We start from the raw sequence: 21,742 nt of genomic DNA, 5'->3' as shown, positions 1-21,742 counted from the left end.
ATATATATATATATATATATATATATATATATATATATATATATTGTTTCACTAATTAATAATTTTATTTTAGATTTTAAGTCACCATCTAGATATATGTATCTTTGCTATTGAATGTATTATGAAATATAGTTATTTAATGAGAGAAGAGAGAGACGAGCAATTTAGTAGGGAGGCGAACGAAAGCCCTAGATATATATATTCATCCCAAATACATTTTGAAATATTGATACGTAGAGAGATAGGGGGTCAGAGAGGAGAGAGAAGAAAGGTGAGTGGTGAGCGAGGTAGAAGAGAGACAAGTTAGAGAGTTAGTATATCTCAAATACATGTAAATATGCTTGAATACAATGTATTTATAATAAATTACACCTAATTTTAACCTCATATATTTGACGTGTATCTGAACGTGCTAAATACATATATCTAGGACCGAAATCTGACATGAATGAAAATTTTAAAAATAGACAAAATAACATGTAATTAGCCCCTGAATTAGTGAAATTTACAAAGTATGCCTTGTAAATTTCTCAACTTAATATTCATATAGAGGTTGTAAAAGTTTGCAAAAATCCAACAATACAAGCTTCAGCCCATATACATAAACCCCCTATTTTTGTGGATTTTGAATAGACAATATCTGAATTGGGCCTAGTGATAGGGCTGAAACCTATGAACTCTTATTTTATGCCTCTTTTAAACTTGTGCTCGTTTTACTATTTTTTTTTTCTTCAAATTTATTTAGATGGAGAATAATTTTAAATGTACGCGATTGAAGTTGAAAAGTTACGTAATTTTAATTTATTTATTTTTATCTAAAATGTCACATTATGAAGATCAAACATTGAATATTTTCGCCTGAAGTTTGATATCACTTATCAGGCCAATTTCAGACATTTTTAAATGAGTTACGAACTTGATAAGACTAAACTTTGGATATTTTCTTACACTAGTTTTACATGACTTGCTAAGCAAACATTTTTTTTTTACTGAAGTTACGATTTTCACAAGGCCTAACTTCAGACATTTTTATAATGAGGTCGTAGATCTTCAGTCATATATTTCTGAATTGCATGCAAAAATTAATCAAACTTCATGTATTTCTGAAGTGTAGCTGGAACTTGTTTTGCCCAAGGGAAAAGGGTCTGATATACCCCTCAACTTTGTCATTTAGAGCTGATATATCCCTTGTTATGAAAGTGGCTCATATATGCCCCTACTTGTAAACAAATGGCTCACATATACCCTTTTCCTCTAACGGAAATGAAAAAATAATAATTTTAATCTAAATTTTTGTTATTTTTTTTTAAAAAAATATAATCCCATAAGAGTAAATTTAATACTCGCCAAACATATTTTTTTTGACTTTTTTTGTTTCAATGACTAATTTAAAATTATTATTTTGATAATCAAATTTATTTATGTTTCACTAATATTCTTGTAAAACTTATTGTAAATGACCAAATTTTTTCTTCGAATACGAAATTAAATTACAATACACAAAAAAAGTAGTTTAATTTTTTTTCTTTAAACTAAGGGATGAAAGAAAAAAATAAAATAAGAATAAGAAACTCAAATAATTATAATAAAAGAAGTCAAAAAATAATTTATGTATGAAAAAAATTAAAATATACCTTGAACTTTGATAGAAGAATCATATATACCCTTAAATAATTTTTAAAAAAAAATTAGAAGTAATAAATATAAATTTAAAACTAATTTTTTAACTTCCGTCAAATGAAGGGTATATGTGAGCCATTTTGTAATGGCAGGGGTATATGTGAACCGTTTGTATAACGGTAAGGGCATATATGAGCCACTTTTATAACGAGGGGTATATCAGCTCCAAATGACAAAGTTGAGGGGTATATCAGACCCTTTTCCCTTTGCCCAAAAATAATTTTTTTAACATGATTCAACATTCAAGTCTTACACCTAAACTCCAATTTTATAGTGTAAGTTCCAAAATTTCATATATCATAAAAAAAACTAATTTTATTCATCAATTTATCCTAACAACAATAAAATGCACAAATCCATTGATAATATAATGGTGATTTGATATTATTTCCAAGATTCATTTTCTTGAATAAAGTTTAAAATCCACTTCTTCAAAATATCATATTTCAAATTAAAAAAGTTATTATTATACAACATTAAGAATTTCATCTAAAATTATCTGATATCAAGTAGTCGTAAAAATATTTTTTTTTATAAAAAAATAGACACATGTTAAATAAGGCAACTAAATAAGGTGGCCCGTGAAATTTTACTACCCTAACTTCTAAAAGTATGTAGGATGAAATTGACAAATAGCAAATTTTTAGACTATTAATTATGAGATAAAGAAAATTATATCTTATCAAAAGGTAACATAAGTGAAATAATCCTTTAACATCATTTTATTCTTGATATCTAATAAAAAATATTTAAACATTATTCCACTCATGATACTAGGAGGAAAAATTGTTTCACTCTAATATTACAAATCAAATAAATTTTTGTCAATTTTAAACATCATGATTATTTTTAAAAAATTTTAAAGGTTTAAATTTTAAGAAGAAATATTACACTTGGAATGACACATAAGAACAGGAAAACCTTGTCTTTTCCTCAACCAACTGCTCCACTTTATCCACAAAATTATATGGAAGATAAACTTCAAAAAGGAAACGCGAAATGTTAGTATTTTTTTTATTCAGTGTTTAATGTTAAATGTTATGAGTTTAAATAAATTTGTAACTGAAAGACTATATTTGTCTTTATCTATATTGAAATTCAGTTAAATTTATATTTGCTCATTATGAAAATATTGTTTTTGACAAAAAAAAATCATTCTAAATAGCTCAAATAAAATTTTTTGATTAAAAATAAAAGACTAGTTACTATTATAAAAAAAATAGTCACTATTAATTCTTTGGTATATATAAATATTTGATATAGATAATTTATTTTAATAAAACTACTACTTCAAAGTACTTGGTTTCACCAAAATTTTAGTCAAAAAACATCCATTCGCCAAATAAATATTTCTTTAAAAGAACAAAGGCTTTTTAAGTTTTAACCTTCCAAAGTTTGACAAAGCTAAAACTTTTTTTTTTTGAATCTGCCACTTGAATTAATAATAATATGCAATTAGTTGGTTATATATGTCAATGCTATAATATTCACTGGTCCTTCTACAACTGAATTAGTAAATTCATTTAATATTTACTAAAATTTAGCAAATTGATTGATTATAAGAGCTAATATACTAGCATTTTCTCAATTTTTTATATATTTATTTTTAATAGACTATAGTATAGCATCTTCTCAATTCTCTTAGCATTTAGCAATAACTTTTTAGTGGCAACTTCGACCTACTTTTGTCATCCATTATTTTAAACTCAAACGACGTGTAAAAATATAGTTAATTTTTTTTATGATATATAATATATATAAAGAATTTATAAAAAGTTTCGGTATTCTTTTTCTTTATTCTAGAGTATGGATTTACGAAGTAACATGTGCAACCACTAAAGTTGATATGGATAAAGCGTATAAGCACATTTAAATTATCGTACAATTATTAATTATTTATATCTAAAATTAATTATACGAGAGTTCTATCGTTTTCGAATATTTTTTCCCTATATTATTTACCTCAGACTTATTTGTTTAGTATTATTTACCTTTTTTTTTCTTTCATTTCCAACATTTCTTTAAACTAGCTAATCAATGATTTAACATAAGGAATAAAGTTAAGTCTAAACATTTTGTATGGAACATATTAAAACAAATACAATAAGTTCGTCCGTTTTATTTTATTTATGTTAGATGCAAATAATATTTTAACTAAAAAAAGGATTTAAAAAAAACTAGATTATATTAAAGTATATACTACAAATAGTATTCAATCGCCCATAAAATGTTGAGACTTCGAGAAAGATGATGATTTCCAGTTAATTTGAGTCTAAAAAGGTAAAATGAAATAAAACATTAAGATACTAGACCACGTATATTCACATGGTATAAATTTCCCAAAAATATTTAATATGAAAAAGTAAGGTCATGTGAGGGTAACTATACTATTAAAAAAGTTTGGGGCGAGAGTGGTATTGGTTTTTCGTAATATTTAACTATAATTACAATTTATTATAATTTAAATGTGTTTTTATGTCTTATTGCAACTTTGTGTCTCTGATTCGAGCCCTGAAAATGAGGTTATCTTTAGTAGAGAAAATTTTATTTCCATAAAGTGATATTATTCTAAATGAGTTCAAATTATTCGAGCCTTAATCGAGAAGGAAAAAAAGAATAGATATATCACCGAATTATCGTAAATGGTATGCAAATATCCTCTGTCATACTTTTGGAACATTGGTGCCTCTACCGTCCAAAAATTAGAGTGTATATACCCTTTATAGTAACAGATATACACGTGTTACCTACTGATTTGACATTTATCGACGAATAAAATTGCGCCACGTGTTCCTATTTAGTCTTCCGTTAGAGTGAAGAGCATATATGCTCTAGTTTATGGATGACAGGAGCACCAATGTCTCAAAAGTATAATCGAAGATATTTACATATTATTTACGATAGTTCAAAAATATATATCCTTTTTCCTAATCGAGAATTAGTCATTTGCGAAAGAAAAGTTCAACCCTATTTTCCATGTTGAATTGACTAGTATGGAACTTTATTATTTTCGTGGATGAATAGATCCGATAGCGGGGAATCTAACGTTGATCAATATCACAATTTCTTTTTTATAATATAACAAGGCAAGTCACATATATACAACCAATTAGCCAGTGGCTGAGCCACCAGTTAAAGGGATTTTTTGGAATATTATTTGATGAGAAATAATATACGATCTCAAATATACCTCTTGGCCTAATATACTCTAAAGCAAAAAAAATTATAATAGTCTAAAATTGTTTGATTAATATGAAGTGTTTCATTCTACTATTTTAAGTTAAGACGTTTATTTATTTCATATTTAATATGTGCCTTTATCTTAGTTAAGTTCTTCTTTTCTCTAAGCCAATTATATTACAATTCTTTGTCTGATAGCAGGTCATATGTGTAGATACAATTAGGATATTGTCATATTACTAATTTGTTTTACCCAAAACTAGTTAGTTTACCGTCAACCCTAGCCATAAATCCATTAAAAATGTTCTTTTTAATATATTTAGTTTGAGAGATTCTTTTAAGTATGCAAATCTTTCTATTATAATAGTGGTTTATAATTAATAGATGCTCAAAATATTCCTATTTTAGAGTTAACTTGATTCTCTTTACAACAAATCTCAGATGAGGAAACTGTGGATAACCGTTGATTTTAACTACTGTCTAATGATTTATATTAAAATCTGATCAATTGTCAATTCTATTTTTCTACGTTTTTGATAGTGCATTTTTATTTTAGTAAAATCTTTTAAAGACACGCGTTTGTCCTCTTCTTCATTACTTAAAAAAAGTGAGTCATCAATTTATGTACAAAATATTTTTATATACAACTATTAATATACAATCTCAATATGCCTCTTAACTTAACACTCTTTAAAAATCATTTTTTTCAATATTTACAAACCATTTAAATTATGTGTATCATCACATTTTACAATCAAAAGCTTATTTTAGCATCCCATATTCCCTCATCACAAACAAATTCTTCTTTTCCCAAGTCAATCATATAAAAAGCATTTTATTGATTTGTGATATTGGTATTTGAACACGTGTAAAATATTGATCAACAAGAAGAAAATAAAAGATTAAATAAAGAAATTCTCGAGCGTTTGAAGATATCAAATATGTTAATACTAATGGTGATTTACACCTCTAATTGACTCTGGTTTTAATAGCTAAAAAATTATATAAATATTTTATTCATTTACATTTCAACAAAAAGAAAAATAAAAAAAAATAATTAAAAGATACAATACATAAACATATTATTTAACTTCACCTCAACTATCGTTCAACTTTGTGTACACAAGTAAATACTTAGACTGTTATGAATTGAACAAGTAAACACGCACATCCTACACATGAGATGCACACGTCATTCATGGAAAATCTGTTATACGTAGAACACGTGTCTACTTTTCAACTTAATGATAATTTTATTATGTACTTCTTACTCAAATATAATTAGAGGACATAGATATTTAGTGACATTAAATTAAAAAATAAGTTTGTGTTATACGGAATAAAATCTACACTATCATTTTTGTCTAAATTACCCCTTAATCTAGATTATGGATGTAGGAAAGAATTGTTACAAATTGGTAATATCGACAACTTGACTAAAACCTTTAGACCTTTATTTTCTCCTCGAATCCAATTTACGCTAAAGTTTTTTTGCTCTCTGAAATCTATGAGTATTGACCATTGTAAATACAGTTTCCACCGATTTTCATGTCTGTCACATTGTCTTTTTAAGGAAATAACTAAACCAAATACTCTCTCTATTGTTGTTACATTAATTTCTCTTTTCTATCTTTTCTTTTCTTGTTCTATATATACTCTTTTTATTTATGCAAACCCAACACTTTCTTATGCACTTTGCATGCTTTGAAACATTCCAAGGATACCACTCAACAAAAGCACATAGCAATGGCATCAAAAAATGGGGTGAGTGAAATTTTTATTGCATATGTAGCTTTGCATGTTTTTTTTAATCTTGAACATGATTATGATTATGATCTTTTTTATTTTTGGTTTTGTTTCAAGAAATGGGGTTTGTGTTATGTTTGAATTTCAATGGAGTTGTTGTGATTTTGGTCATTTGAAGCAAGTGGGATTTGTGGGTTTTGATTCAATTGAGTGATGGGTCCTGTTAGAGGGCATAAAAAGAAGAGGAAGGTAGAGAAGAAAGTTGAAAAGGATTCTTTAGCTTCTGGGTCTTCAGAGAATGGTTCTGCTGATTGGTGGGAGATGTTATCTAAAAGAGTTGCTGGTAAAATTATTATCTTTTCTTATGTTTGTGTTAAATAAAGTTTGTCTTTTCAAGTTTTTAAATTCCCCTTGCATCATTTTCTTATCATTCCTCTTAGGAATTTCGATTTGTGGATGGTTAAATTCGTGTTTTTCGTTACCTCTTGTTGATGTTACATGCTTATGTTCTATCAATGTGCAGCAAATTTTGAACTAAAGATCCCTAATTTGCATTTGTTTACGAATTTCCAATGCTATGGTTGACCTAATTCACTGATTCATTAAGTTACCAAATGTGTAAGAGAAAAAAAAGAGGCAGAATTGGCTAAATTATTATACACTTGTAACACTAATGACTCGGATTTGGAGATGTGTTCGATGGTTTTACAAGGTCTGGAGTATAAGTTCTTACTGGTGTTGCCCTCTTGATTTTCCTATTTTTCGCTGAAGTTCCTTTTTTATGATTAAGATTGTATGGATTAGGAGTATATGCAGTGAACTTGTTCGAGATAGACTTAAGATAGAGTGCCATTTGAGACCTGACAATGTGTTCCTTAATATGACTGCTAACAGGAGTTCGGAGGAATATAATGATTTTTTTTTTCGTTACTATTAAAAATAGCATTTGAAGATCTTCATATGTTTAATCAACAATGTGAGCACTGTGCAAGTGCAGGTAGGATGCACATTGCTAAAAATTCCAAGTTAGAGAGGAGATTTTTGTTTAAATTCATATTATACGCTGTGTCGTTCTTTTTTCAATGAAGGTTGCTTTGTTTCAATGGTATGTTTTACTTTACAGTTTTTACTCAGGATCCTTTTGCTTTTATCATGTGAGGACCGATGTATCAACTATGAAGTGTTGGTTCTTCGGTTTCAAGATAGTCCCTTTTTGGTATTCATGGAAGTAGGATACTGTGATAACCTAGGGCTCCTGATTTACAGCTAAAGTTAATTTTTTTCTTTTGGTGGATATGTTGTTTCTTTTATCTAGAGCTAGTACTGTGAAAAGCTGGAGAATATACTTAGAAGGTTTTGAGAATTCGAAACAATCTGTCGACCAAAAACAAAAAAAAAAGAAGAGATCTTTTTAGGTTATTTATGTTATCCAAGTTATTAGCCTAGACAAAAAAGATCAGTATTTGACAACAACAACAACATACCAGTGTAGTCCCACATATTGGAATCTGGGGATGGTAGAGTGTACACAGACCTTACCCCTATCGCAGAGGTAGAGGGTCCGTTTCAAGGAAAAACAGTCAAGAAAAAGAAGAAACAGAAGTGAAAGCATAATAAAGCTTTATGAACAACAACTGCAACAAAATAATATGATTATATAGTTGCAGAAATCGAAGAACAAGAAACTACAGGAGCAATACTACGACTACTACAATTACTGGTATGGACGGATAGCAAGAAACTCAGTACTACCTACTAACCTCCTAGCCTAATCCGTTCCCTCCACAACCTCCTATCTTAGGTCATGTCCTCAGTAATCTGGAACTACGCCATGTCTGAACTAGCCTTAAATAGTTAAATTGAACCAGCTGTCCAACAATTACTCTTGTAGAGCCAAAAATGAAATTCGCAAGTGTTTTGTCTCTGTAAGTGTGTGGCTGCTAGAATTTCTATCTGCTTGAGCAGTTACTGACATGTTATTTCCTGTCTATACCTTCAGGATGCTTACCTGTGATTTTCCACCTATTGACAAAGTTCCACGTGCACGAATACCTCCAATGAAGCTTCTAGACTCCTTACCTTTCCATCTCCATAATGCTACAATGGAAAACAGCCTTTTGTTACTTCGACCAAATTATAACCAATATGCTAATCTTTGCTTCATCTGTCATCCCTTACAGAACCATATACAATATTTAGCTTGCTTGAGATTCTGATGTGAGATTCATCTGGCCGTAAATTTTGCATCTGTTATCTTTGGCTAACATCTACTGATAACTGGTGATAATTGATGAGCAAATTATCATTGTCTTTCTCTTTAACATCCTAGCTCGGCTACTATATTCTTGTTAATGCGTCTACTTCTCGGGTTCTTCCCCATGCTGGTTGAAAATCATGTTTTGTATTAAAGGCTATAAGAGGAAATTGTTTTCTCATAATTTTTTGAAGAAAAAATGTTGAAGTATGGCCAAAAGTTCTTATTCATTCCCTTTTAGCAGTCTCTAGTTTGGCATCTACCTTTTAAGTTGTCTTATGGATTTTAAGTTTCCATTCTAAATTGAAGCCAAGAACTCAGTGAACCTGGCTTGATCAAGAGGTTGGGTTAGGATATATCAAATTCAATTAAGGATGTATCTAAGGGACACATTTTGCTGAAGTACTCAGACCAAAGGAGCTATTCAAGTCTGGCAAGGTTGTCCAGAAGTTCAACATAATGATAAATAAGCTGAGAAAATGGAAGTTAGGAACATTCTTTGTTTGCCATCAGTTTCTTACTTTGAACTAAGATGCGGTCTGTCAGTTAACCGTGCAATTAAATGGTTCAAGTATTCGTGTCTTTAGAGAATCATATTACTTTTCTCACTTTCAGTGGATTAGAGTGGTGGTCCTCTTGTTAGGCTAGTTTTGTTCCTCTCAGTTGTTGAAGAAATGGTACTTGGGTGAATGCTTTGCACATAAAAACAGTTCTCGGTGAAGCCATTAGGCCTGTATGTTTCAAATTCTGAATGAGTTAGAATTGGAGTTTTCAGTGAAATGAGAATGGAACTCGGATAGATTTATAAGCTGATTCCACATATGTTCTAGCTCCTACCATTATGTACTGTGAGGATAATTTTTAGTTAGTTTAAGCTCCTCATACTTGGCGATTTTGTACTCTAGAAGTACTTGGATAAAAGCAAATCCCTGTGGTAGATCAGTTTACTTTTAGCTTTTCAAAAATTGGTCCTTGCCACGAATGTTGAGCATCTATGAATTCTCTAAAGATCAGTTAACATTTGACAGTTTTGGAAAGCTGTCCTGCTTGGACTCTTCAAAAATGCCACTGGGTGCATGTCAGATCCACCAAGAGGAGAACCTTTTGGAGGATCCGACACAGGCCTGGCTGCATTTTAGGAGAGTCCCGACTCCCAAGCAACATAATTGGGAAGTATGAAATTTACGAGGCATTTTCTGTACTAAGTTGTGAATGATGATTAAGAGGAGAATTGATGGATTTGCCAAAGCAAAGGCCAGTGCTCACAGAGGTTTCTCTACTCATTCTTACTGTAAAGATGTAGCTGAAGCATATATATGCTAATTATTTTACTAGGCAATAGATGATATTAAGGATTTGCAGCAGTAAATGCCTTTTGCTGCTGTCATTCTTCGTATAAAGGTTATCACAGAAAGATATTACTAGAATCTATTATGGTGCGTATGTCATTGCTTTCAGAATGGATATTATGATGATATTCAAGAAGATTTAGAGTCATAAAAACTGTTGAATCTGTAAATGAGATGTTCAGAGTGGAAGACAATAAGATATTCTAGCTTAGGAGAACAAGACCAATTTGGAAATGCCTCTTAGCTCTTTCAGCAAGTATATCTTTGTCTATTTTAAGTCTAGTGGCATAAGTAATGGTTGATATACCACAAGTTACTTGGTGCAAAAAGTTGACAGAGAATTGATTTCTGATGTTAACTTCTTTGTGTATGTTTGGTATGGTCCGGAAAATGTTTTCCAATTGGTCAAAAAAATTGGAAAATATTTTTCCTAAGAAAACAAGTTTCTTAAAAATGAGGAAAATGACTTCTCGGAAGTAGGAAAACAAGTTCTACAAGTTACAATATTGATTGTGTCTTTCACACCCTTCAACAGTACACTTCATTTCACCCCCACCCCATAGCCCCCATCCCCACCACACCACCCCTACCCCATTTCCACTTCCCTTGGTATTTGTTTAGATTATTAAAATGTTTTTAGGATAATATTTTTTTACTTATGTAGCAAACACAAGAAAATAAGAAACCCACTTATTTTCATGAAAAACATTGTACTTCGTACCAAACACACCCTTCATCTACTCCATAGGATCACTGGTGGAGCAGTAGAGGATGCATCAGACACATACATAAGGAGCCCATCTTTATCCATAAAAAAAGATAATGGCAATAATTTTTTTCTTTTTTCTAAAAATTATTATGAACCTTTGTGTTGGGTTTAGAAGCTCTCCAAATCCAGTAACTATTACATTCACAAGTGATCAACAGAATCCTGGAGGTCCTTCGAACCCCATAAATGTGCTATTAAATACGCACCCCGTCCCAATTTAAGTGTCTTTGTTTGACTAGGTACGGAGTTTAAGAAATAGAAGGAGACTTTTGAATCTTGTGGTCTTAAATTGAAGACGTGTGCCTTTTAATCTTGTGGTATAAAATTGCTATTTAGAATGTTGGAATTGGAAAACATACTAAATATAGAAAGAGGCGCACTTTTTGAGACATACCAACAAGGAAAGTAAGACACTTAAATTGTGACAAATGGAGTAATTCTTTTGGAAAATCACTATTACCATATCATTATTTATGAAGCGCGTTTGCTTGTTTTTGTGTATTTCTTCTGTATGTCCGTGGCTGTCCCCTATGCTTGAGGGCACAATTAGTCATACTATTTGGTTATTTTGTAGCTTGAACTGCCATAAGATGGTGTCCCATAATTGACAGGAAAGGAAACAATTATATTTTGTTCTGAACCACGTGAGCAATACATATGAAGCTCAAATTTCAAGCCTAACTGTGTAGGAGGTGATAGACTTGCGGCAAAGTAATAAACTTTGTGAAAACCCATTGTTTTCCATACTATCAGTAGAAGGTTTAATTTATAGAGTGACAGGAGATAGGTTTTTTATATTGGTTCTTAATTAAACTATTAATCTACTCAAGAAATACAAAAGTCGCAATATCTTGAATAGTATTCTGTTTCTCTTTTCCAGTTTTAAGTGATAGATGGTTCTCAGTTCGTAGTTAAAAATTGAGCAAAGAAAAAGAACAATTTACAAAGGCGTTCCTAGTCACAGAGAGAGTTGGAAAGCAAAAGAAAACGTTCAAAGAAATGATCAAGAGAATAGTATTTATTGTTCCTTGATAATTGGTGTTCTTTTATTGTCTTGATTTTTCATATGTTACTTCACTCGAATATAGCAAAGCAAGGTAGAGATAGAAATCCCTCGTTCATTTAAATTAGTTATGAAGTTCTGAAGGACTAGCTTCAGATCTCTGAACATCAATCAACTAATGTGAGAAATGGGATTGGCGTACAATTTTGACTCTACCTTGTTGAATACTTTTTTTTTTAAGTCAAGAAGAAAATAATATGTATGTTTCTTGTGGAGCACGTATATGATGAGAAAGAGCATGAAAATATCCAAGTTGACATAAAATGCATATGAAGTGCATCTGTTGATCGATATTGTGATTCCTTTGATAAATGATGAACAGTTTGATCCATAATGGAAGCTTTAGAAACCATCTTTTTAACTTGCCTAACTAAAATGTACCAAAGATTACAGTTTTAACAACTAATTCGTGCAAGCAGTGAAAGTATTATAGTTTCAAACTACTAGTGATCGTTTGGTAGAGCGTATACGAATAGTACTGAAATAGAGTGTATTAGTTATGCTGGAATTATTTCTTATCCTTTGTTTGATTTGGTGTATTAAGGTCATTTTTGTCTTTAACCATGCTTATCCATGTATTAATACACCTTGTATAACTAATAGTATGATTTTCCATGTATTAGTTATACACTCTGTAATACTGAATAGGGTGTGTATTAGTTATACAAAGACTGGAAACCTACAAAGATTAATAACGTCATAACTAAGACATGTATTAGATTTTCTAATACATCCTACCTACCAAATGATCCCTTATAACCATCGGTCAATTCAGGAAAAATGAGGATTCCACATGAAGTAATATGATTTACTGCGCGAATTTGCTTAATTTTAACATGTAGCTGTTAGATGTACTCAACTTTGTGATTTTTACTTTTTAAATTATTTTTAGGTATATATTTGCATGAAAGTTGTATTAACAGAAAATAAGATTACTTTACTTGTTTTAACTTGCTTTCTTAATCAACCTAAATTCATGTACTTGACAATTTGTAATCTCTAGTATCTTTTCTTGGATGTCCCCTGTAACAACCCCCCACCCCACCCCACCCCTCCATCCCTGAATTAGTAGCAAAGTCCATTGGCTGCTTGTTCCACTGAGTCATAAATTGCTTTAAGTACAATTTTTGGCGGAGTTAAATTGACATTCTATCCAAGTATTGTGACTCTCATTTCATGATTGTGATTGATTGCAAGTGAATTGGATGGTCTTGCAGGTTGAAATTTGATTACTGTAGTTGATAAATTATCTTTTTTCTGCAGGAAATGTTTCTCCGTCAAAGGGTTTGGATGAGTTCCAATCTGTTTTCAAGATGTCTAGAAGAACTTTTGACTACATATGTTCCCTTGCAGAGGAACACATGCAGGCAAAATCAGCCCACTATGTGTTTTCAAGTGGCAAGCCCATGTCTTTGCATGAGCAAGTAGCGTTAGCTATGAGGAGGCTGAGCTCAGGTAATTCTCTAATTTCAGTGGGCGACTCGTTTGGTGCACACCACTCGACAGTATCTCAAGTAACTTGGCGCTTTATAGAGGCTATTGAGGAAAAGGGGCTTCACCACATACGGTGGCCTTCAACAGAAGAGGATATGACAGCGATAAAGTCCAAGTTTGAAAGAATTCAAGGACTTCCAAACTGTTGTGGTGCAATTGATGCTACACACATCACAATGATGTTATCTTCCTCTGAGCAGACAGCTGACGTATGGCTCGATCAAAATAAGAACCACAGCATGGTCCTGCAAGCAGTTGTTGACCCTGATATGAGGTTCCGTGATGTTGTCACAGGATTGCCAGGAAAGCTGAACGAGAATTCAGTGCTTCAGAGCTCAACATTATTTGAACTCTGCGAGAAAGGAGAGAGGTTGAATGGAAACAAGATGAAGCTGTCTGAAGAAACAGAACTACGGGAATATATGGTTGGTGATTCTGGTTATGCCTTGTTACCTTGGCTTTTAACTCCTTATCAAGACAAAGAACTTTCAGAATCTAAAGCTGACTTCAATAAAAGGCATTTAGCAACTCGTATAGTGGCACAGAGGGCCTTAGCTAGGCTGAAAGATGTCTGGAAAATGATTCATGGAATGATGTGGAGACCTGACAAGCACAAGCTACCAAGGTTTATCCTTGTATGCTGCATTCTTCACAACATTGTTATTGACATGGAAGATGATGTCTTGGATGAGTTGCCTCTATCATCTCATCTTCATGACCCGGGATACAGGCAAGAGGTCTGTGAATCTGTCGACAAGACTGCTTCAGTTTTGAGGGACAATCTGTCCCTCCACTTAACTGGAAGATGACATTCTTAAATGATGTGAATGCTTCTTGGTGAGTGAATAGCATAAGCTATCTATTTGATGACAGATAGAGAGTATTTTCAAAGATTTGTAGGCATTTGATTTCTATGTTTTGTATTATAAGTTTGATTAGAGTAGACTTTGAGATATAACTTGTAGGAAATAAGACATTATGGGTGGACAGTTTCCTTATTTAAGCATAGAGTCTTTTGTTATCCAAATTCTTGGTAACTTTCAATATTTAGCATTTTGTTTAACTTGTGCTATGAATGGTGCCAAGGGTTGCCCAAATTCTTGGTAACTTTCACAATTAGCAACTTTGAGTTGTTCCAACCGTTAGCTTAACTCTAAATCGGAGCGTTTTATCACATTAGAGCAGACGTGAATCGATTCCAGAAAGCACCTCTTTAGGAAGCTCGATTTGTAGTACCGAAGAGAGTATTAACAGGTGTGCTGGCGTTTTAACAGCGCGAAACTCTTTTCTTGAGCAAGTTTTTATCAGGATATATACTAAATGCTTCTGCCTTAAACTGACAAACTTTAACTGTACGTCCGTACTTGAACATGTACCATAAGAAAAAAGTTGTCGAATTGTTATACAACACATGAACAAACACAGAATAAACAGGACAACAGATTCTCTACAGTGGTTAAACAGCAAAGTGATTAAGGAGTTGCATAATGTTAGTATGTACAAGATTTAGCATCCAATTCTCATAGTCAGAAGCAGTCAGAGCTTTCTTGAAGCGTAAACAACTGCATTCTCTCCGTTTAGTGCCTGCAAGGAGGATAAGAAAACAAATGCAGAGAGCTGTGTTCAGGTGTGCTTCCACATGTTTGTTGGGAACGTTACCTCCACAGAAAATATACATGTATAGTATATGAAAGGGAGTATAGAAGAGTTGAAGCTTTAGTGCTTTCACTTACCTTTCTAGTCTGACTTTTCTGAATTCAGGTTCTCGTCATTCATGAACAACTTGAATCTTTCAGTCCATTGTTGTTTTACTGAATCAGGAATAGGTGTTCCAGAAATCAGAGGATTCCAAGCATCCCCTTTAGGACTAGAAAGAACCCAATTTACTTTTGCTGGCGGAGAAAGAAACGATGAATTGTCCGAATTCTCTGTAACGATGTTCGTCTTACATGGAAGAGATTTCTACAAAGGCAAATAAGGAGACATATTCTTGACATCAAAAGAAAATAAATGTCATGCTTATATTGCCCTTCATGATATTAGCTCACCTTTGCATGATGGTACAACTTAAACATCTTGGACAGTGGTTTATTCTCTTTCAATTCTTCTAGAGTAGCGGACAAAGGAACATTTTCTCTCATTTGAGCCAAGTATCTTTGTGCCGCTATCCTGGATCTAAATTTTTGTCCAGTACCTGGTTCATAGTAATACTGCCGAGGACAAAAAAAAACCAGTTCACAATTTCATCAGAGAGGCACTTTCCATAACAAGGAAAAGGAGAAATGGAGTAGTTGTTGAAATAATATCCCAAAACGAACAAGAACAGCATGTTAATAGATGAAACACAGAACAACAATATACCCCGTGTAGTCTCACAAAGTGGGGTCCGGAGAGGGTGGAGTGTACACAGACCTTACCCCTACCTCATATGTGGTCCTTTCACACGGTGTGGAGAAGGTCTTAGCACATCCATCAGGGTTTTAAGGATGGAACTATGATGTTGTGCCCACATTTGATGGAATATACAGTCCTATAAACTAAAATAATTTGCTTAGATATCCAGCAAGGTTGTAAAATCTAATCTAGTTCTCCTCAGTGGCGTACACAGAATATTTCGTAAACAGTGTGAACATTTAAAAAGTGAACACATAAATTAGTTACTACATTGACATGCGGTGTCATTTTTCTAATTTACACCCGATATTTTCATTTTGCTTGTTTTCAATACATACATATTTAGTAAAATAACATTTCGACAAAGTGGCGTCAATTGACAACACTAGGGTCAGGGTGCACCCCACGACTGGTCCGCCAATGTCGATTATATGAGATCAGCAAGGTAATTTACTAATGCACCTAATGCCTGACACAGATAGTAATTCTCCTGATAATTTCGTAAAAAGCAAGAGCATGCTCAAATGGCACTCTGTAAAACGTGCAAAATGAAGCACATATCAATGAATCTCAATCACGAGACATGTTCTACAATGTGTAGGAAAAGCTTATGAGAAGAGTTCAAGGTTTTAGGATAATTCTACTCCCACCCTGCCTCACCATCCGCTATCCACCCTTAGGGGAATGCTCTCTTACCTAAGAAAACTATACTTCACAAACTGCCAGAGATGTTACTACTGATCTAAAAATTACCCCGATTTATTAGACACATCTGATTGGGCCAATTTGAGCAAACATAACAGCAGCTGATATCAAGAGGTAGATAGATGAAACAAATTCACTACTGAAGGACATGAGAGCGTACCTTATCCACCATGCTTCCGTCTGTACGTGGTACTTCTTCTATCACCCAACCATCAGGAAGGTCATAGGGTAAGGTGGCTGCTCTTGTTGACGGCACAATTGCCCATTCATTCAACTGCTCTTCATCCATTCTAACGATCTGAAATTTTATCCAGTGACAACTATCAGGTTTCCTATTTGATTCAGAATACATCTTTCACCTTGCCTAAAGGCACCATCATGTGATGATTAAAGTTTTAAAACCCAGCCTTTACTGCAGTAGCCTATCAATGTAAGATGAGCATGTTTGTTGTCTCTCTTTCTGTCAAGGAATACAACAACCTCGATTCATTTACATAACATTTCCGAGTAAGCAGCAGATAAGGCTTTGCATTCCGTCTTAATGATTCTCAAATGAAGTTTGTGTTTTAAAATCATAACAGAACGACGATAACAGTGAGAAATTGGTATTCTGCACATAGACTTCAAAGTTCCCAAGGCCTTCACTACACTAAAAGCTTGAGATTGCTGTTGCAATTACTAGGAGAAGATTCAGAATCTTACTAACCAACATTAGACCGGAAATTTGGACTGTATTTTTTCAGAGTTACTTTTTAGTAGGTTAAATGACTAGAAGTTCCCCACACGAATTATCATAATTCGTTTTCTTCTGAAAAAACAAGTATATTATTTTTTGACAATTTTCAATTTTCAATTACAAGAACAATAGGGAGAAGAAGAGCAACAATATGACCCTCTTCCTTCCAGCTGCCCCCGTCCCGACCCCAAGATAAAAAAACACAAGAAAAAAATGTAAATAAAGTTTAACGAAAATATATTACTTAAATAATGATTCAACACATACCATCCATAAGAAGTAGTTATGTAAAAGATCTCAGAGCCAAAGTGCAGTACCTTCCCATTGTAGATGACCATCTTCCGAGACAGAGAACTCTGTGAAAGACGAATACTCCGTGTATGACCAGAACAGATAAATACACCAAGTAAAAAAAAAGAAGAGGAGTTTCATACTCAGGCATCATCAAACTAGAGATATTACTAAATCTTTGTGAAATATTTAATTCTTTAACTTGCCTTAGGATAGTTTCTCACTCCCGATGCCCTGTTTGTAGGAGCAAATATTTCACCGTTCAATCGTCGCTCGACATCTCTCAATGATCTGAACTTTTGTCCAGTCCCAGGCTCATAGTAGTACTGCATGAAAATATAATGTATGTGCTACAGAGTATGATGCTTTAAAACATAATTGGCCTTTATATAATTAATAATTAATCCGACACATGGATATGGAAAAATTTAGCTCCATCACATCGAACTGAAAGAAGGTGGCCAAGCCTGTATAGGTCACTTAAAAGGTTACAAATTTCCAATCCAAAAATCAGCTTTTATCTTTTGAGGTGTTGATATCTACACATTTTGTAAACACAGATGTTCAGCGTTAGGTTTCCACCAATCACATTAGGTTAGAAATCTGGAATTGAATGCCATATCTGTAATTATAGTAGCAAGGACTCATCATTGATCCTCTGCTGTCTGTGTTTATTTGCACCAGAAATGATCTAAAACAGTGATAGACTTGTAAAATTGAAGGTCAAAATCGACGCGTCAAAGTAGAGATACATTGATCACGCACGCACACACGGCATAACCTGATAGAAAAAGTCCTAAAGATGTCATATTCATTCTTATCTCTCTCTTACATGTCCGCTATGCTACCATGTAAGTTTCGTTCCCAAGGGACATTTGTCCACTACTATTCCAATTTCATGACAACAGATTTTGCTTTCTCTAAAATTAAGTGAGTTGAGCTCTTTCGGCTCCTATACATACATGCTTCTGTAATCCTTCCTCCTATGCATTCGCTAGAGTCACTAAAATGCAAAGCATTCTAAACCCTAACATATCTCTAGCAACACTAAACCTTTAAAATAACGTTAGTTTCAAATGATTGAAAGTTAACATCTACTCAAATTTAGCTCCACTTTGGAAAAACGATTCACAATCTGATTAAAACAGAATATGAATTTACTACTTAACCTTTTCACCAACTAAGAAAATAATAACTAGTGAGAAATGAATAGCAAATTAAGTTGAAAGTAGAAAAGTGTACTCTGTCAACTCGATCGCCACTAGAGCGAATCACTTGTTCAATACCCCAACCAGGGGGTAACTTAAACCTTGAGGACAAAGGTCTGTACGGAGTAATCGCCGAGGAAGACGCCGTTAGTTGACCGGAAGTTGGGTACTCTGCGCCGCTTCGGTGGCGGCGTAAGGAATTCTGTTTCTCCATGTATGCCTCTTCTAAACATGACACCACTTATTACTTCTCAATATATATTGCTAATTGTTTATTGTTTTCATGACACATTACTAGTCACATGCATTATTCTTTATTTATACTCATTTTTATGACAACTTCAAATATCTATGTATGTTAAAAAAAAAAAAAGAAGAAGAGAAATATAATACTAATAATTAAATATATATATATTCCATAAACTAATTACGATTTATTGCAATATATAAAGGGGATGAACTAATGAATGAATTAACCAATGAAGTATTACAGCTTCTTCTTCTAATTAATCCTACAAGAATATATAATGGAGTAATTAAATAAAGATTCTCAGAACAGGAGATGCAATTGGCGATAAATTGAAATCAACAACATTATCATCACGAGGGGTTAAGTTTAAGTCCAAACAAAAAATCCTCTTGCTGCTATTCGACTTCGTCAACACTGGTATCGTCGTTTTATTAATTTCATCGCGATGACGCCGCATGTGACCTCCCAATGCTTGACCTAAAGAAAACTCCACACCACAAATAGAACATTTATGCATCTTGTTCTTTTTGTTGGTTTCAACAACAAACTCTCCCATTAATCTTGGCTTTTTATTATGACTTGCACGGTGACCGCCTAAGGCTTGGAAAGATGGGAAGCGTTTACTGCAAGTCTTGCATTCAAAATCATTAATATGATGATGATCTGATGACGATGAACAAGTGTTGTTGTTGAAACGAGACAAAAGCATTAAGGCGCAGTGAGCCATGGCCTCTGCTTCAATTTGCATATTCTCTTCTCTGCTTCTTTTCATAGATGTCATATTATCAAGAAAGACGACACAAAATAAAGTTGTTTTTGAAATTTGAAGTGAAGAATATGATACACATTTGGTTCCTCTTTGCTTCAAATTTATACTATGAGATAAGACAAGCTTGGCGTGTTTTTTAAAAACGTGCATCACATTATTCTTTATTAATTACTATAAAATGTTTGACTTTAGGTTAAGTGAGTCAAAGAAATACTAGAGATCGATACTTTTTATCTATTCGAACTATACTGTTTGATTTTACATAAAAATTAATTACTTTCTTTATTCATTTTTATTTGTCATGTTGCATTTTTTAAAAGTTAATTTGACTAATTTTTAAAGTTAAATTAAATTATATCAATTTGATATTTTAAACAAAAAATTTAAATATTAATATGATAAAAAAATATATCATAAAATGTGAATAAAAATTTATATCGTTTGACTTTAAAAAAAACATGACAAATAAAAATATACGGAAAAAATAGATATCATCTTTATTAAATATAAATTGCTCATTAATCTTATAGACTGAACAAAGATTATAACATATTTCAAAATAATATAACGGAATAGTAGTTTACTAGTGGAAAAGGAATCAAATGATTGGTAGAGTACTCTATTTGGTAACGCGTTATAAGGAATATTTCAGGTCATTTCATGTGAGCGGAAAATTAATGTATTGTTGCCTTCTTTGAGCTTTCTACAACACTTCCAAGTAGGAGCGGACGCTCTACCACTCATATGTCATCGCTACGTATCTTTCCGGTTAAGATTGTATAAAAAATAGAGACATTGCTCAATTATTAAGTTATCTTAAAAATATTTGTTAATCTTTTCAAACTATTCGATGTAAATAGTTTAAAAGGTTGGTAAGATAATAATATCAACTCCAAATGTGATTGGTGAGGTCCGATATTATAAATTATTCAAAAGTTGGTAAGAATAATAATATCAACAATAAATTTGGTTGATGAGAATAGTGATTATATCCAACATAAATGTTTTAAAGGTTGATTAGAGTAATAATTAATATCAATTATAAATTATGTTTACCTATAAAATAAATGGATAATAAATATAAAATTATGAATTTTCTTTTACAAATATATTTTATAATATGAACTCATATACAAATAATTTAAATTTTGAATATAAAATATGACATCTAATTTAAAAAGACTATTAAGATTGACATTATGAGGGGCTGCTGAAAACACATGGCGTAGCGATTTGTAAAGGACAAATTGTGCCATTTCAACTAAGTACTTTCTTGGTGATGAAAGCAGTGACTTGGAACACACAAGTTGAAATCTAAAGACCAACCAACATGGTTTAGTGCTAATTCCTTAATTAGCACTAATTAACTAGCAGCAACAGTATAATAGTACTTATTTTTAGGTTGGTGATGGTGACGAATGCAGTGATATTTGATATAGTGTATTTAATTATATTTTAAAAATATATTGTTTAAGTTTTACAGCATAAAAAAGACAATTTGATATCATCTCATTTGCCGTTCTCCTGTTACTTTCCATTTAGAGCTCGTTTGAATTGATTTTTTAAAAAATTCAAAAATAAAAAGTCACCATTTTTGCTATCAAGGCTAACTAGTCCATATGTAAGGTTTTAACGGACGTGCATGTTTCGGCAAAAAAGACGTTAAAATTCTGGATGACAAAAAATACATGGACTATAACACACGAAAATCGACAAGATGGGGGATTTACCTGCTCTGAGGCTCGTTTGACCTTGAAAATAGGTCGTTTTGGCGGTCTGGGCCAACTAGGTCTTCCAAATGGGTAGGACAAGCCGTGATGGCCAACCGTATGCATAGACAAGGTCTTGAGGGAC

The 21,742-nt window shown here is 32.5% G+C and overlaps 3 protein-coding genes across 4 annotated transcripts; 1 reads left to right on the top strand and 2 right to left on the bottom strand.

The window, feature by feature from the left end:
- Positions 1–6,332: 6,332 nt before the first annotated feature.
- LOC107003461 (protein ALP1-like) lies at positions 6,333–14,598 on the top strand. Of its 2 annotated transcripts, XM_015201792.2 has the most exons (4): positions 6,333–6,624; positions 6,724–6,949; positions 13,305–13,496; positions 13,575–14,598. In XM_015201792.2, exons 2-4 carry the CDS (start codon positions 6,820–6,822, stop codon positions 14,342–14,344), a joined length of 1,092 nt encoding a protein of 363 aa, XP_015057278.1. In that variant the 5' UTR covers positions 6,333–6,624; positions 6,724–6,819; the 3' UTR covers positions 14,345–14,598. The 2 variants fall into 2 exon arrangements, with proteins under 2 accessions (XP_015057278.1, XP_015057277.1); XM_015201791.2 differs by having other exon boundaries at positions 13,305–14,598.
- Positions 14,599–14,886: 288 nt separating this feature from the next.
- On the bottom strand, positions 14,887–19,158 carry LOC107004184 (methyl-CpG-binding domain-containing protein 7). Its single transcript, XM_015202425.2, has 7 exons — positions 18,904–19,158; positions 17,868–17,987; positions 17,688–17,726; positions 16,795–16,932; positions 15,584–15,745; positions 15,269–15,497; positions 14,887–15,119 (listed from the first exon to the last, which is right to left on the bottom strand). Exons 1-6 carry the CDS (start codon positions 19,081–19,083, stop codon positions 15,273–15,275), a joined length of 864 nt encoding a protein of 287 aa, XP_015057911.1. The 5' UTR covers positions 19,084–19,158; the 3' UTR covers positions 14,887–15,119; positions 15,269–15,272.
- A 138-nt stretch (positions 19,159–19,296) lies between these two features.
- Positions 19,297–19,972, bottom strand: LOC107004171 (zinc finger protein ZAT11-like). The gene has a single exon (XM_015202410.2). It carries the CDS (start codon positions 19,898–19,900, stop codon positions 19,406–19,408), a length of 495 nt encoding a protein of 164 aa, XP_015057896.1. The 5' UTR covers positions 19,901–19,972; the 3' UTR covers positions 19,297–19,405.
- Positions 19,973–21,742: the final 1,770 nt, after the last annotated feature.

Source organism: Solanum pennellii, chromosome 11, assembly GCF_001406875.1.
Source record: "Solanum pennellii chromosome 11, SPENNV200".
NCBI classification, from domain to species: Eukaryota; Viridiplantae; Streptophyta; class Magnoliopsida; order Solanales; family Solanaceae; genus Solanum; species Solanum pennellii.
This window is presented reverse-complemented; position numbering and strand designations above follow the sequence as displayed.